General features: G+C 45.3%; 2 protein-coding genes across 4 annotated transcripts in view; one reads left to right on the top strand and one right to left on the bottom strand.

Moving 5' to 3' along the window:
* LOC122753604 (S-adenosyl-L-methionine-dependent tRNA 4-demethylwyosine synthase TYW1-like) overlaps positions 1 to 4928 on the bottom strand; it is a 244033-nt gene extending 239105 nt beyond the window's left edge. Inside the window, exons 1-2 of the mRNA XM_044001116.1 lie at positions 4797 to 4928; positions 163 to 296 (exon numbers count right to left, since the gene is read on the bottom strand). Coding sequence (XP_043857051.1) covers positions 163 to 296; positions 4797 to 4926 — 264 coding nt within the window. The 5' untranslated portion in view covers positions 4927 to 4928. The remainder of the gene's footprint in view (positions 1 to 162; positions 297 to 4796) is intronic.
* Positions 4929 to 5856: 928 nt separating this feature from the next.
* SBDS (SBDS ribosome maturation factor) lies at positions 5857 to 15614 on the top strand. Of its 3 annotated transcripts, none has more exons than XM_044001120.1 (6): positions 5857 to 6145; positions 9057 to 9186; positions 10714 to 10914; positions 12028 to 12192; positions 12885 to 13056; positions 15225 to 15614. In XM_044001120.1, the coding sequence occupies exons 1-5, from the start codon at positions 6018 to 6020 to the stop codon at positions 13011 to 13013; spliced, it is 753 nt and encodes a 250-aa protein (XP_043857055.1). In that variant the 5' UTR covers positions 5857 to 6017; the 3' UTR covers positions 13014 to 13056; positions 15225 to 15614. The 3 variants fall into 3 exon arrangements, with proteins under 3 accessions (XP_043857055.1, XP_043857054.1, XP_043857053.1); XM_044001119.1 differs by having other exon boundaries at positions 15222 to 15614; XM_044001118.1 differs by lacking the exon at positions 15225 to 15614 and having other exon boundaries at positions 12885 to 15212.
* Positions 15615 to 15999: the final 385 nt, after the last annotated feature.

The following is a 15999-nucleotide window of genomic DNA, read 5'->3' as shown; positions in this document are numbered from 1 at the left end:
AGTAAGTGCTTAATAAATGCATTTTCATTCGTTCACTCAGTCTTAGCAGAGCCATAAAAGAGTAAAGCAACAAACATACTCTACAACCTTTAGGAACCGAATACATAAAATCTGAACCCCAGCAAACCTCCATCCATCCCCTTCAGAAATAACTCTACTTACGAGCTTTTTGATGACGACTTGGACACAGAGGCACAGGCTAATGCCGAAGGCAAGACCCAAGTACACATAAAACCTGTTCACCCACAAGGTTCTCAAAGGCACGTAGAAGTGGTCCCACGCATCCAAGGGAGCATCTAAACAGAAATGACACCCGCATAGGTAAGTATAGCATGAGCAAATCTTTTTTTTTCCTATTAAAACACATTATAAATTCAAATAAGTAGCACCAGTAAATCTAACCTGTATGAGCCCTGAGTGAACTCTGGCTATATTAATTTACCAGGATTCAACTCAATACTTAAGCCACTCACACAACCTGTTTCTGAGAAGGCAGCTGGACAGTGTTCAGTGTTTCTCTAAGCACCTGAAAATGAGTTCCTATTCTTCAAAGATCAGTTTGTGCCAAGAAAGCACTTCTATGAGTACAGAGAGGGGGCAAACTCCCATGTATACCTTTAGGTTCACTGAGCAGTGTCTAGGTTTCTTTACTTCCCACAAAGGCTTCTGGGAAATGAACTTCCCATTCCCGTGTTAGATGAATACATTTAACCATCTGTAGGGCCAACAGAAGAATCAGCTCATTTGTGCTCACACTACTGCCTTGTTAAAAGCAGATACTTTGGGCCATCCAGCCTCTTTAGACAAGAAAGATCAAAAGGAGGCTTACTGCAAAGGGTTGAACAGGCCACCAGAGTTTATCAAGCATGTTTGCCTATTCCAGCTGTGTTCATGCCTTTTACATGGTAATAAAGTTTGACTAATGGAGCTGCCAAATGCAATACACCCTACAATGTCACGGAAACCAGACTTGCTCAATGTCCCTTGCCTCAAAACGTTGAAAGTTGGCCATGTTTTCACTAGCACAAAATAAAATGAGACAAATTGGTGAGCTGCTATCAGAAAGAATAGGTGAGACATAGATTTAAAAAAAAAAAGTGCTGGGCTTGGAATCAGACCATCTGGGTTCAAAACCGGCCTTCTGGACAAGGCTTGAGAGGGGTGGACCTAAGAGGGCACTTCACAATCACGGCCTGTCTCCTCAACTAGAAAATGGGGACTCAGTACTCACACTACCCAAAGCACTTTTGTTTCCATAGTGCTGGAGATTCCACGAAGCATTTTTATCACAGGGACACAAAATGACCACGTCAATGCAAACTGCCGCTTCCATCAGATTCAATACCAAAGTACCCTTGAAATATGCAGCAGCATAGAATCAGGGAGACCTGGGGCCAAAGGCTGCTGGTGTCTCACATGACAAGCCATATGACCCTCAGAAAGTCACTGAAGCCCCAAGAACCTCCGGGGTGTGAGCCACATATCCCAGGTCAAACCCAGCTATGGGCTCTGCGGTATGGAGAAAACACTAGATTTGGAGTCACGGGACCTGGGTTCAAATCTCCATTCTGCCCCTGACTACCTGGGTAACTAACCCTGGCTCCCTGGGCCTGTTTCCTCACCCCCAAATTGTGAGAGCCTCAGAAGTCTCTCAACACTCTGGATTTATGAAGTGGCCTTGAGAGTCATCAAGTCCAGCCTGTTCATTTTATAGTTGAGGAAACTGGACCCCAGTGACTTGCTCAGGGTCACACAGAGGGTCCCCAATTCCACAGCAACATCTGACAAGCACTGACTTCAACATCTGCCAGGCACATGCCAAGACAGACAGGGCCAACTCTCAAAAAATTTATATTCTACTGGGAGGAAATACATACCAAAAAAAAAAACAAAACTAAATCTGAGATACATACAGAGTAATCTCCAGGGAGAGGGCAAAAGGAAAGCTTCTGGAAGCAGGGAGTGCTTCAGCTGACCTTTGAAAGAAGGCAGAGATATAAAGCACTGGCCCTGGAGTCAGGAGGTCCTCAGTTCAAATCCAACTTCAGATACTTGACACTTACTAGCTGTGTGACCTTGGGCAAGTCACTTAATCCTCATTGCCCCAACCCAAAAAAAAGAGAGAGAGAGAGAGAAAGAAGGCAGAGGGCATGCAAGGAGTACAATTATCCCTTCCACATTGTGACTTTTCCCATCATGGGTTTCAATATATCACAGGTTGGCATAAGAAATTAAATAGATATTCGGGGGGAGTTATGCAGAAGCCACAGACAACACGCAAAGACCTTCAGAGGATAACGAGCCTGATGTAGGAGGTGAAAAAAGGGTTAACAGAAAAACCTAAGACCCAAGCTCTAATTCAGATATGAGTGCTAAGAGGGAGTCAGACCCCAGTTAATGGATAACTTACAAGTCAGGATGCTAAGTTCTCTTACCCACAGTAACCAGCACCCATAAGGGGAACAGAGGGAGCTGGGCCATGATGACTTTAGACTAAATGATAGCCTATAGAAATTCAGACTAGAAAAAAATCATGTTTTGAAACTAGCCATGGAAACCAGAAAGTGACATGTGCCGAAACGGACAAATTTGTCCCCAGATTCACCTTAAAACCTGTAAACCCCAAAAATGGCCTCGGGGGTTGGCTTAGGACCCCAGGAGCTCCAAATTAGGATAAGCCCTCCCCTGTACCTCCCCACACTATTCCAGAGATAGCTTTCCACTTTTCTGGTTCTCTCCCTGCAATCACTCACAGCATTCCAATAAAACTTGGGAAACTGGGTCTTATAATTCTTTTGGGATGACTCATGATCAATTTGACCCCAAATTCCATCCCACATCAAGCCTATGCTGAAATACTTAAACCAAATTTTACACTAAGTTACTATATGTACCCCCCAAAAAAGAAAAAATTCAGACTTCTTTGTTGGGAGGGCCAAAAAACTGCATAGATTTTCCAGATAGAGGGGTGCTATGTATGCCCCTAGCACCGGTGATGTGGAAGGGATAACTGGGCATTCTGAACATGGGAGACAGCCTTTGTAGAATGCCAGCAAGACGTGGCCCACCACCCCATCTCTCCAGTGACAAGGGGCACCAGGGGACCCTTAGCAACTAACCCTCCAGTTGAAAAGGAGTTGGTCCTTTCCCAATGTGTGTGTGTTGGGAAAGGAGAGAGGGGAAAGGGGAAAGGAAAGGATGAGGGCAGAAGGTGGCCCAGACATCCTCTCTCTGTGCTTTCATTCTCTGATTCCTGGCCATCGCTAATGCCTGCAACGTCCTCATCTCTCTCACCTCTTAGCATCCCTGTCTTCCTTCCTTCCAAACTGAGCTTCCTTCTCCTACACAAGGCCTCCCCCACCCCTTCTGCCTTGTAGTCACTTTGTATCGATGTATTTTGAATTTACTTATATTGTATCTACAGGGGAACTTGTTTTTAATACCTCAGTAACTATATTTCAATATAACTGGCTTTCTGGGTAATCTTACTTATGTGATTCTAGGCATTTAAAAAGGTGCTTGGGGGGGGTAGGTGGTGCAGTGGATAGAGCACCAGCCCTGGAGTCAGGAGGACCTGAGTTCAAATCCAGCCTAAGACACTTGACACTTACTAGCTGTGTGACCATGGGCAAGTCACTTAACCCCAATTGCCTCACCAAAATAAAAAAAATTTTTAAAGGTGCTTGTGGGGGGCAGTTAGGTGGCAAAGTGCATGAAGCACTGGCCCTGGATTCAGGAGGACGTGAGTTCAAATCCAGCCTCAGATACTTGACACTTACTAGCTGTGTGACCCTGGGAAAGTCACTTAACCCTCATCGCCCAGCAAAAAAAAAAAAAGAGGGGAAAAAAGTGCTTCTGAGGTTTGCTCCAGGGACTGTGGCGGACGGAGAATCATTCAATAAACATTTATCGATGCCAGCACCTACACACACACACACACACACACACACACACACACACACACACGGCAATAAACAGTCCCCCTCTCCCCGGAGGAGCTCAGTGCAAAAGACACGACATGAAAACAACCAGGTGCAATTAAGAAATACATGGGATAAGCTGGGGATTGTCTTAAAGGGAAGGCACTGGAGGGGGGGGGGCCCTCCCCCGCTTCCCCCCCCCCCAGGGCTTCTCACAGGATCAAAGGCGGTCCAGGACACAACAATAGTCAAGAATGGCATTGCTTAGCACAGTGCCGGGAGCACGGCAGGCACTTAATAAACGTTTGATGATTTGATTTCTGCTGAGCCCAAGCAATCACGTTGTCAGGAAGAGTTCAGTTCAAATTCAGCCTCTGAAACCGACTAGCTGTGTATCCCCAGCCAAGCCTGTTTCCTCGTCTGAAATCCAGCTATCGGCCCAGGCGGGCTCTAGAATGCCATGACCACGTGGTCGGCCCCAATGGAATGGAAGTTTCAGAAGGGAAGGGGCGGCTGGAGTTTTGCCTCATTCTGCTGGCTGCAGCTGCAGCAACACCACTACCACCCGCCCAGCTAGCACGTGGTGAGTGCTTAATAAACGTTGGTCAAGAGAACAGTCAATCGCTGGGCATAAACGTGTGCCCCACCAATCTCCACTCCGTCCCGCCTCCACGCATGCGCGTGCGCGCACGCACCAACGGGAGCGAGCGCGCCTGCGCATGCGCGTGCGGACGGCCCCCGAGAGAGCCCAACGGTGCGCGGGGGGAGCTTGGGCTCGGCCGGGGAAGGAGACGCGCAGCCTCCGAGCCGGCCAGGGCAGGTTTCGCACGAGCCTGAACCCGACCCAGGGAGCCGGGGACCGAAAGCGGACCTTACCCATGTCCTCGGCGGGTGGCGGGAGCACAGTCGCAGCGCCGCAGGCAGCGGAAGCCCAACAGGCGCTACAGCTGCGGGCTCCGGGAGGCCGGGCGGCGGGGAGAGGGGCAGCTGGGTCGGCGCCCGTCATTGGTTGGCGGGCGGGAGTGGGCGGGATTCCAGTTCCTGGGGCGGGTCTCCGGCCGCCAGCCCCGCCCCCATGGTCCTGTGAATGGGAGAACGGCTCCCTAAGGTCCTCATAGTGATTTCCCTGCCCCCAGGACCTGTCCAGGATCATACAGTATCGAACTGGGAGGGATCCTCTATTACTGTCCACTTGTTTTACAGATGAAAAAACGGAAGTCCAGGGGTGTTAGCCTCAGAGGTGGGGTTTGAACCCACCCCTTGCTACTCCTGAGGTAGTGCTCTTTTGCCCTTTAGCAGCTTTGATGTGTAAAGAATAATAGCTAACATTCATTAGCCACCTGCTGAATGCCAGGCACTGTGCTAAGTGCTTTAGTAATAAAAGCTAACATTTATGTAGCGCCTACTGCATACTAGGCGCTTTACAATTATCTCATTCAATCCTCAACAGTCCTGAGAAGTAGGTGCTATTATCCCCATTTTCCACACGGGGAAACAGGCAAATAGGTGAATTGACTCGCCCAGTGTCCCACAGGTAGGATCTGAGGCTGGATTTGAACTCAGCTCTCCGTGCTCTAACCATCGCACCCCCTAGCTGCCTCTGCTTGTGAGCTCCTCCTGACAGCACCTAACATTAATGCATGTCAGTTGATTGATGGACAACAGTGAGTGAAGGCGGACTTCCGCCCGCCCCGGAACCCTATTTCTCCGAATACAGGTTTCCACCCGGTCAATAAAAGCCGACTCCACAAGGTGGTTCAATTTCAGCCTAAAGCAACCGGGTAATACCGGAGAGAAGTAAAAGAAAACGTAAGAGAGCCGTTGCTCATCTCTCATTGGTCAAGCCAAGGGCCCATCAAGTGCTCCTGCCTTCTGCCTTCTCATTGGTTCGGGTTACGCCGACGTACCACATGATGTTAAATTCTGTTTTCCCCAGTCCTTTCCCGGCGCCTGCGCATTTAGAACGCCTGACGGAGGTTGTTGTGGGAGCGGCAGCGGCTTCAGCTTCGAGGCCTCCCGCGGAGAGTCTGCGCCACCCTGCTCGAGGGCCGGCGGCCGTTAACAAGTCCGCCCACCGGGTGAGGACCGGCCGCCACGATGTCGATTTTCACGCCCACCAACCAGATCCGCCTGACGAACGTGGCCGTGGTGCGCATGAAGCGCGGGGGAAAGCGCTTTGAGATCGCTTGCTACAAGAACAAGGTCGTGGGCTGGCGCAGCGGCGTGTGAGTGAGCGGAGGGGCGGGGCTGGGGGCTTGGCGTGAGCGCCCACCTCCCGCTCGCACCTGTTAGATCCCCTGCGGTGCGCCGAGCTCCGCCGGAGGAAAGACCCGGGGGCTGGGCGGGGGGTCACTGCCCTCTGATGGGCCGCGTTCAAGCACTTGGGGTCCCGGGCTCTGTGCCGGAGCTGGCGAAACAGCCCCTGCCCTCCAGGGGCTTACGGGGGAGCTGGGGAGGGGGCGGCGAAGAGAGAGAGACAAGAAACGTAAACACGGAAGAAGTGCAGGATAATGGGGGGGGGTGAGGAACGGGGGCGCCCCGGCTGGGGGCGGGGCGGTAGGCTGGGTATGGAGTGTGGCGGGCAAGCAAAATGGCTGTTCCTTGCCATTTATTAAACGCCTGCTGTGTGCCGGGCGCTGCGGATACAGACGAGGAAAAGAAAACCCCCGCCCCCGTGGGGTCCACTTGGAAGGAGGCTGCAAAGGGGATGGGGCGCAGCGGGGGGGGGGGGGCCCGGCGGCGGGCCCTCTCTAGACGAAGGCCTGGGAGCGGGTTCGGCTCCCCACCCAGCAGCCCCAAGGCGGGAGGGGGGGGGGCGTCCCGTCCCCCGCTGTATTAGCCGCAGGTGGGAGGTTAGAGGTGATGAGTTATCCTGGGAGGGGCAACAGATGCTGTGGGCGGGCGGTCTGTGTGCTTGGCACTGAGGGGCCGGGTTATAAAGAGCCATAAATGCCAGACAGGGAACGTCATGGAGTTATCCTGGAAGTAATAGGGAGCTATGGGAGGTATCAAGTCGGGTCTGACAGCTGTGTCCGGGGGCCTGGAATGCTCTCCAGCCACCTGGCGTCCATCAGAGCCCAACTAAAACCCCTTTCCCAACCCCTCTGCATTCTAGTGTCTCCCCATGTCCTATTTATCCTGCATAGAGCTTGTCGTGCGTATTTGCTTTTCTCTCCCATTTGAGCTTCTTAACTGTAGGGCCCGGGTTTTGCCCCTTTTTTTATACCCCCATCTCTTAGCACAATGCGTGCCACATAGTAGGTGCTGACGAAACAACCCCTGCACTCCAGGGGCCTACATAGGGACTGGGGGGGGGGGAGATAAGAACGTAAACACGGAAGAGGTGCACGTTAAGGGAGGGGGGTGAGGGAGGGGGGGCCCCCCGGATTGGCTGAGGAAGACCAATTAGGAGGTTATTCCAAAGGTCCAGCAACGTGCTGAAGGCCTGACCCAGAATCATGGGGATGTGGGTGTAGAGAAGGAGAAAGCTTGAGATGCTGTGGAGGGAGAAGGAGCAGGACTTGACAATGGATTAGATTGGAAGGGAAGAAGAGGAGGGAGAAAAGGAAGAGAAGGTTGTGAGCCTGGGTGTCATTAAGGACAGTGAGGCCTTTAATTCTTTCGTGAGAAGGAAAGGGGTTAGTACAAGGTTAAGGTGATTGGGGAGGGGACCCCAGGGGCAGGCATTGCCAACTCATCTTGACCCATGTCTTGCCACTGGATTCTAAAGACTCTGGAGGAGAGAGTAAGGATGATGCTTTTGCATAGCCCTGCTCCACCAAAAACCAGTTCACTTGCAAATAAAGACATCACCCTCCTAATGTTATTGGTCTTCTTCCAGAACAAGGGACCAACAAAAGCAAGACCCATGGACACCCCCCCCCCATCACTACTGTGGGATGGAATTTGAATGAGAAAAATTTGTCTTTTTTCTTTTCTTTCTTTCGGGGCAGTGAGGGTTAAGTGACTTGCCCAGGGTCACACAGCTAGTAAGTATCAAATGTGTGAAGCCGGATTTGAACTCAGGTCCTCCTGAATCCAGGGCTGGTGCTTTATCCACTGCGCCACCTTAGCTGCCCTGAGCACGCCCATGCCCTCCCCCCTCCCCGCCCCCTGTGTATTTTATTTTATGCATTTATAAACATTCTGAGAAAAGGTCCATATCCTTCACCAGATTGCCACAGAGGGTCCAGGACATAAAAAAAGTTAAGAAACTCTGCTCTAGACTGATGGGGATGGCAAAGATGGTAGAATCAGGTTTTACTCTGTAAAGCTAGGTCTCTGTAAACAATAGGGAAGGATCCAGTTGTTAAGGAGAGATTGAAAATTAGCCAGAAAGGGGGATAATCACAGGCTTCTCCAGGAGATGGGTGAGTATGGGATCTGAGGAATTGAATTAAAAATCTGAGATCAGGCCAGAGCCAGCATCATCCCAACAACCCCCTCCCCACCCCCCACATCTCTTCACTGTCCCTGCTGTGGATTGCTGGCACATGGGTACATCTGCTAATACTGATGGCAATATATGGGTTTAAATCCCCTTTTCCCCCTGTGGCCATTTATCCCTTCACTTACAAATTGGGGTAATAATAGTGCTTGCTTCACAGGGTGATTGTCAAGGGAGAAATAACAAGTAAAACACTATATGAAAATGTTTGTGATGATTGTTTTACCCAATACTGCAGAGAAGTGGAAATGCCCCTAGAATTGGCATCTGAAGACCTTCGTTCAAACACAAGTGCTGCCACTTGCTGAGTGACCTTGGACAGATCCCTTGATCAACCTGGGCCTGGGGTTCTCATTATGTAAAATGAGTGGGAACTATTGACCTCTGCCATCCCTCTCATTTCTAAAATCCATAATGCTCAGTAGCATCATTGCTGCCTGCAGACCCTGGCAATAAACTGTACTAGGAACTTCCTGTTGGGTAATCAGAGGCATAGTGTAATGTGGCCTATTGTCTTGAGAATAATCAGTTCACAGGACATTGTGTTGCTACTGAGAATGTGACCCAGAATGTTCTTGAAGACAAGAGCATTCTGGTATACTGAAATAGCAGGACTTTCTGAAGCTCTCAGTTGTATTCATGGGTGACTTTCTCTTCTTCCTCCCCCTCCCCAACCCTCCTCAATTCAGGGAAAAAGATCTTGATGAAGTTTTGCAGACCCACTCCGTGTTTGTAAATGTTTCTAAAGGCCAGGTTGCTAAAAAGGAAGATCTTATCAGTGCTTTTGGAACTGATGACCAGACTGAAATATGTAAACAGGTGAGCTGCGAAAAATCTGATATGAGTGGAGTGTTTTGTATTTCTTATTCTCCAAAGTAGATGTTCCAAACTGAACTGGGCTCTTTTCCTGACTTCGTTGCTCACCCTGGAAAGCACTTTAAAGCAGCAGGGTTACCTGGCTAACTTGAAGCACACCGATTCAGAATTGAGTAATAATTCAGATGTGGGTGTCTTGCCTTTCTGCTTAATAAAAATGTCTTCCTCTAAAAAGGTCCAAATGTTTAAAATATTATAGACTCATAACAGCTGGAAGGAACCCTAGGGATCCACCCAAGCCTTGCTCTCTACTTCATCATTTTGTTTTGGGGGGGTTTTTTGCGGGGCAGTGAGGGTTAAGTGACTTGCCCAGGGTCACACAACTAGTGTCAAGTGTCTGAGGCTGCATTGAACTCAGGTCCTCCTGAATCCAGGGCTGATGCTTTATCCACTACACCACCTAGCTGCCTCTCTACTTCATCTTGATGCCAGGAAGATGCAGAACTCAAACTTAAGCAAGTCCTGCCAAACACAACAGGCACAAGCTGTCTCTGGTGTGGTGACCAGCTTAGTTTAGTTGGCAGAGGTCTCTGATTAAAAAATTGGCCACCAACTGAATAAAGTTTTTAACCACAGCAACTCATAAAAACTTAACAAAGAATAGGAGGGCTCTGGTAGTCATTAATACTAATGAAATCATAGTTTTAAAATAGAAAAGTTTGGAAAAGAAAAAGGATTTAAGTCTGATAATCAGTCACTTTTTTCAAACCTGTACCTCAAGAAATTTCAGGTTTCTCCAAATTATGTTCTCCTTTTGTGACCAGTTTTCATTATGGCTTATCTAAAATTAGATTTTTAACTGGCTCTTTTTACTCACTTAGAAATACTTAAAATGTTTACTGCCATCATTCAAATTTCATAGATAATCCAGTTCCCTCTAGCAGACATCATCCCAAACTAAAGAGGCTCTACAGTTGTTCACATGGCACAGATAATAATCCAGTTAACCTTAATGAATAGAGGCCTTTCCATCCTCATATCTAAAATAATGATTTTCATGCCAGAAACTCAGTCATCTTTGTGGTTATAGCAGATTATCTTTGGAGGTCAACTAGCTTATGATATGGGCACTTAAAAATTAATGGTTATAAAAGTAGATAATGATGATGAAAGATTGAAGTCCATGAGTGTGCTATAGGAAACAGTGACTGGGTAAAACAGAGAAGCATGAGAAAAGATAGAGAAACTAATGCAAAGTGAAGTCAGCAGAACCAAGAAATTGATATTCACAATGATTACAACAAGGCAAAAAAACAGCTCATCGAAACTGAATGCAGCAAAACTCTAGTCCCCTTTAGTACCTACAGAGAGCTATGAGAAGGCACCTTCCCTTCTTCCAAGCTTTTTTATCCTTTGTTCTAAGCCATGGCTCTCAGGAAGGGGGCACGAGTACATTGAGAAATATAGGTGATGAAAACCCAAACAATATCAATAAAAATGTGTTTGATAAATAATGTTTATTCCTTCTAGATTTTAACAAAAGGAGAAGTACAGGTGTCAGATAAAGAACGACACACACAGCTGGAGCAAATGTTTAGGGACATTGCAACAATTGTAGCAGATAAATGTGTAAATCCTGAAACAAAGAGACCATACACTGTCATCCTCATTGAAAGAGCAATGAAGGATATCCACTATTCTGTCAAACCCAACAAGAGTACAAAGCAGCAGGTCAGTATGTGGGTGCTTGGGGTTTTAAGTATCCTCGAAATTCTGTCCAGGGAAATAAGTTTCGGTTTAACATGGTGTTTATCCTGTTGTCAGTCTTCAGTTAGGTAAATGAGCATTTATTAAACACCTACTATGTGCCAGGCATCATGCTAAATGTTGTTGTTTAATCATTTATCAGTCATGTCCAGCACTTCATTTTGGATTTTCTTGCCAAAGATATCGGAGCGGTTTGCCATTTCCTTCTCCAGCTCATTTGACAGATGAGGAAACTGAGACAAACAGGCTTAAGTGATTTGCCCAGAGTCAGCTAGTAAGTGTCTGAGGCTAGATTTGAACTCAGGAAGAGGAGTCTTAGAAATAATCCAGAGACTGGGATAAACTTAACTCTTCTCAGCAATACAACGATCTAAGACAATGCCAAAAGACTTCCGGTGGAAAATTCTCTCCACATTCAGAAAAGAACTATGGAGTCTGTTTATTTGTTTTTTGTTTTGCGGGGCAATGGGGGTTAAGTGACTTGCCCAGGATCACACAGCTAGTAAGTGTCAAGTGTCCCAGCCGGATTTGAACTCAGGTACTCCTGAATCCAGGGCCGGTGCTTTATCCACTGCGCCACCTAGCTGCCCCCAGAACTATGGAGTCTGAATGCAGACCGAAGCAGACTATTTTCACTTTTGTTGTTGCTTTTTAGTTTTTGTTCTTGTGGGATTTTTCCCTTTTTGTACTGATTCTTCTCTTCTGTGATTAAAATGGAAATATGTTTAACGTGATTGTAATGTATAACCTATATCAGGGAGGAGGGAGGAAAGTGAGGGTAGGAGAATTTGGAACTCAAAAAAATCTTTACATGTAATTGGGAAAAAATGATGAAGAAAAAATGTAAAACAATAGAAAAGAAATACTCAGCAGAGGAAAGGCTCTTTAGGAGGATTGTGAAAGGCTTCTCGTAGAACTTGGAATTGTAGCTCAGACTTGAAGAAAGCCGGGGAAGGTGGAGATAAGGAAGGAGAAGACTCCCAGGCATGGGGGGCAGCCAAGGAAATGAGTATCCTGTGAAATCGTAAAGGTGACCAAGAGGTGACCAGTTGAATAACTTTTCCTTTATCTTCATAGGCCTTGGAAGTAATAAAACAGTTGAAGGAAAGCATGAAGATTGAGCGGGCTCACATGAGGCTTCGATTCATCCTACCTGTGAGGGAGGGGAAAAAGCTAAAAGAAAAACTCAAACCATTGCTCAAGGTGATAGAAAGCGAAGACTACGGTGAACAGTTAGAAATAGTAAGCTCAAAAATCATTTTATTCCTTTGTCAATTTGTTTTCTAAGTTATTTCTGCAATTGTGTTGCAAGACACATTGGAAAGTAGCGCATGGTAAAATGTGTGTAGGGAAAAGTGTTTGAAATTACAAAGTTATAGATAACAGTGCTAAAGAGTGACTGTTTTCCTGGCCTGGGGAGGGAAGCACTTTAAGAAGCCTGGCAGCAACATTCATTGAGCGCAGGGCAGTGTGATGGAAGTCCATATGATCACATCGATGAAATGATCGGAGCACTTCCCCACAGAATGTTCCAAAGAAATGACAAAAGCACACAGCTCATAGACTGAGCTTATAATGTTTTAAAATCTAAGGCTTTTAAAATATTCACAGATGAGAAACCTAGTGGTATCGAGTACATTGGCTTACCATGGTGATAATTTGGGGGGGTTTGATTTTGCTTTGGGGGGACTGTAGAGTGGGAGAGTATTTATGTGGTGCCTAATGTGTAAAAATATTTTTTAGCTCATTTTGATCCTCACAACAACCCTGCAAAGGTAGATTCCCGGGGCAAATCACTTTAACCTTCATTGCCCCACCAAAAAAAGATCATTTGGCCAATTTGTGTCTTGAAAGATCCTCACATCTGTAGTTGTAGAGACAAAGATTATGTCTGTCTGTCTATCCCTATCAAAGAACTCTGTTAAATGTTTCAGGTGTGTCTAATTGACCCCGGCTGCTTTAGAGAAATCGATGAGCTGATACAGAGGGAGACAAAAGGAAAAGGTTCCTTGGAAGTTCTCAGCTTGAAAGATGTGGAAGAAGGAGATGAGAAATTTGAATGAAAGCTTTTCACTGTCTCTTCACTTGTAAACACAACACTAACAGGTGTTCTCATTTCCCTCACAATGTTAGCTTCTGTGGGTTTTTTTTTCTGCCAAACACTTGCTCAAACTGCTTAATTTGAGGTTTTCCTTCTAGTGTGTGTATGTGAACTCAATGAGTCACTTGTATACAGAATATTCAATATAAAAATCTTAATGTGAGATAAATGCATCCAGGCTGGTCAAGTTGGACTACTAATATTAAAAGAATGGGCAAATCTCTTCCCATTTTGCATTCTGCCTGGACAGCTGGGCTCTCTGTGTCACCTTAATTTTTGACAGTGGTCATTCTTGGTTAATTTTACATCCATGAAAGTTGTCTCATAGTTTATACTAAAAATTCATGCTTTAGAAATGTCCCTTGACAGAAATGGAATGTGTGCAGAAAAATGTAAGCCCATAGCATCTCTATATGACAGAATTTGAGTAATTTTCATTTGGCCTAATGTTCAGCTGGGTGCTGTGACTTCCCAAATCATACTGCTTTTAATGTGTGTGTATATATGCAGTTACTAAGAGTCCATCAGTATTCTTGTTTAATAAACATGCTGCCAAAATATAAAAGATTATCCTTGGTTAAAAATATATATAGTCATTCATGATAATTTTTAAATTTCTAATATATGTTAATACAAATGAAGTTATATGTAACAAATAAAAACCTCTATTATTTTTCTTAAACAATGGCACGTGTGTTTCTAAACATTATTTTCCTGTTTTGTCAGTTTTACATTCTTCATGATGTAGGACTGAGAAATAACATGCCTTCTTTTGGCCTTGTAAAAGAAAGTTTAATTACTTAATACAAACATCCAAATGAATGGGCATAGACTTTTTTTAAAGACAAACTCTCCTAAAAGAGGTTACATTACAGAAAATGAACGATAGCTTTATGCAACAGAGATATATTTCAACAAAATAATATTTTTCCTTAGTAATTAAGTAAAAAATAGAAAATAAATAAATTCCCTTTGTAAAAAAGCCCTATATACAAGTCATAGGTACTTCTTAATCATATACCCTGATCATGGACCAGGTGTCCTAATTAGGCCTTTCTCAGATACAAACATCTCCTAAGACTAAATTATTTTATACTAAAATTGTGTATTAAAAATGGTTATTTCAAGTTTTACATTCCTTCTAGTAGGACACAATATTCTTACTGCTCCACATGTGTGGAAAAGAATATTAATGATGGTATTTGACATGCGCAGAGAGTGCCCAACAAGTTGGCAGTGGCTTTACAGTTCTGTCCAAGACATTTTTGTAATCAGTTTACAAAGTGTCGTTAGCATTAAATGCATTTATCATTAACCATAGTGCTATGGTGCTTCTTTATTAACTCTTTATGATACAATTGTCTCTTGTTGATCAAGAAGACATCTTTAGTGGGAGTTGGAGTGAAATGTTAAAATGTCCTAATCCCCCAGTCATCATCTTTAGAGTAATGGCTAAAATGAAAGTAGAAAAGGCAGAAGAACCCCTGACGTGAGGAAGCTAACTTTTAAAGGTGTATGAAGTGCATTCATTTGGGTTCTTGTCAGCCATCATAGAGGACTGCTTGTTTGGGGCCAATAAATTGGTTTTTCTTAGGTGTATTCTGTTGATATACCTGTAACATTCAGATACTCAGTTTGGCCTATGAGGAAATCCTCACATAAGCAAACCAGACTCTCACTGACTGCCCAGATGAATGGTTGATGTTTTCCTAATAAGGATTTTCTAAAAGCATGAATTTTGTCAACTAATGGGTAAAACACAACATTTAAAAGGGCCCATTGTTGATAGTCAAAGGACCGTGAAAAGGCAGTTTTCTAAGGAAGAGACCTAAGCTATTAACAGCCATATGGAAAACCACCCCAACTCACTAATAATTAGAGGAATGCAAATTAAGGGAAATCTGAGGTTCTATCCATCTATCATCATATTGACAGTGGACAACCAAAAGAAAGTGACAAATGTTGAGGAGGCTGCTGGGAAACAGGCCTTAGTGCACTGTTGGTGGAGCCGTGAAGTGGTAAAAAAAAACACTTTAGAAAGCATTGCAAGTATGCCCAAAGTATTACTGAATTGACTATCCTTTAGTAGGCTTATGCTCCAAAGAGATCAAAGGAAGAGGGAAAGGGCCAAAATGTACAGAAATATTTATAGCCGCTCTTTTTTTTGTAGTAGCAAAGCACTGGAAACTAAGGGTGTGCCCATCAACTATAGCATGGCTGAACAAATAGCATGTGAGTGTAACTACCATTGAGCTGTAAGAAACGAAGAAAGGGATGGCTCCAGTGAAACCTGGGAAGACTGGCATGAACTGATGCAGAGGGAAGTGGGCAGGACCAGGAGAATGGTTCCTACAATGACAGGACTGTAAAGACAACTCTGATCAATGCTATGACCAATTATGATTCCAGAGAACTCCTGATGAAGGATGTGGCCTGCCCACAGAGGGCATGGACTAAAAACAAAACACATTTTCAGATGTGGCCAGTGTGGGAATTGGTTTTCTTACAAGGGTTTGGTTTTTCTTTTTCTAACATGGTTGAAGGGAAGGGCATGGGGAGAGAACAATCAATTTTTGATTATTAAAAAAATAAAATTTTTTAAAATAAAAAAGAAACAACTGAGTGTTTTCACAGCCTTCAGGAAGGTGGTTCTAACTTCATGAGGATCACAGCCACCCACTCAAGCAGAGACCAGTGGCTTCTGGGTCTGGCCTTGACAATATAGAGTGGGGTGTGCTTCTAGAAACATGCTATCTCTGAAAGCAGTGGGAGGGCCAAAGACTTGATCATGAAAAGAAAAGAAAGATGGAGTGGTAGTTTGGTTAAGGTTAGAAGAGAAAAGGCTTATTTTTTTTTTTTTTTGCGGGGCAATGGGGGTTAAGTGACTTGCCCAGGGTCACACAGCTAGTAAGTATCAAGTGTCTAAGGTCGAATTTGAACTCAGGTAC

This window comes from Dromiciops gliroides, chromosome 4, assembly GCF_019393635.1.
Source record: "Dromiciops gliroides isolate mDroGli1 chromosome 4, mDroGli1.pri, whole genome shotgun sequence".
Classification (NCBI taxonomy): Eukaryota; Metazoa; Chordata; class Mammalia; order Microbiotheria; family Microbiotheriidae; genus Dromiciops; species Dromiciops gliroides.
Note: the sequence above shows the minus strand (reverse complement) of the source record. Positions and strands in the feature narration are given on the sequence as shown.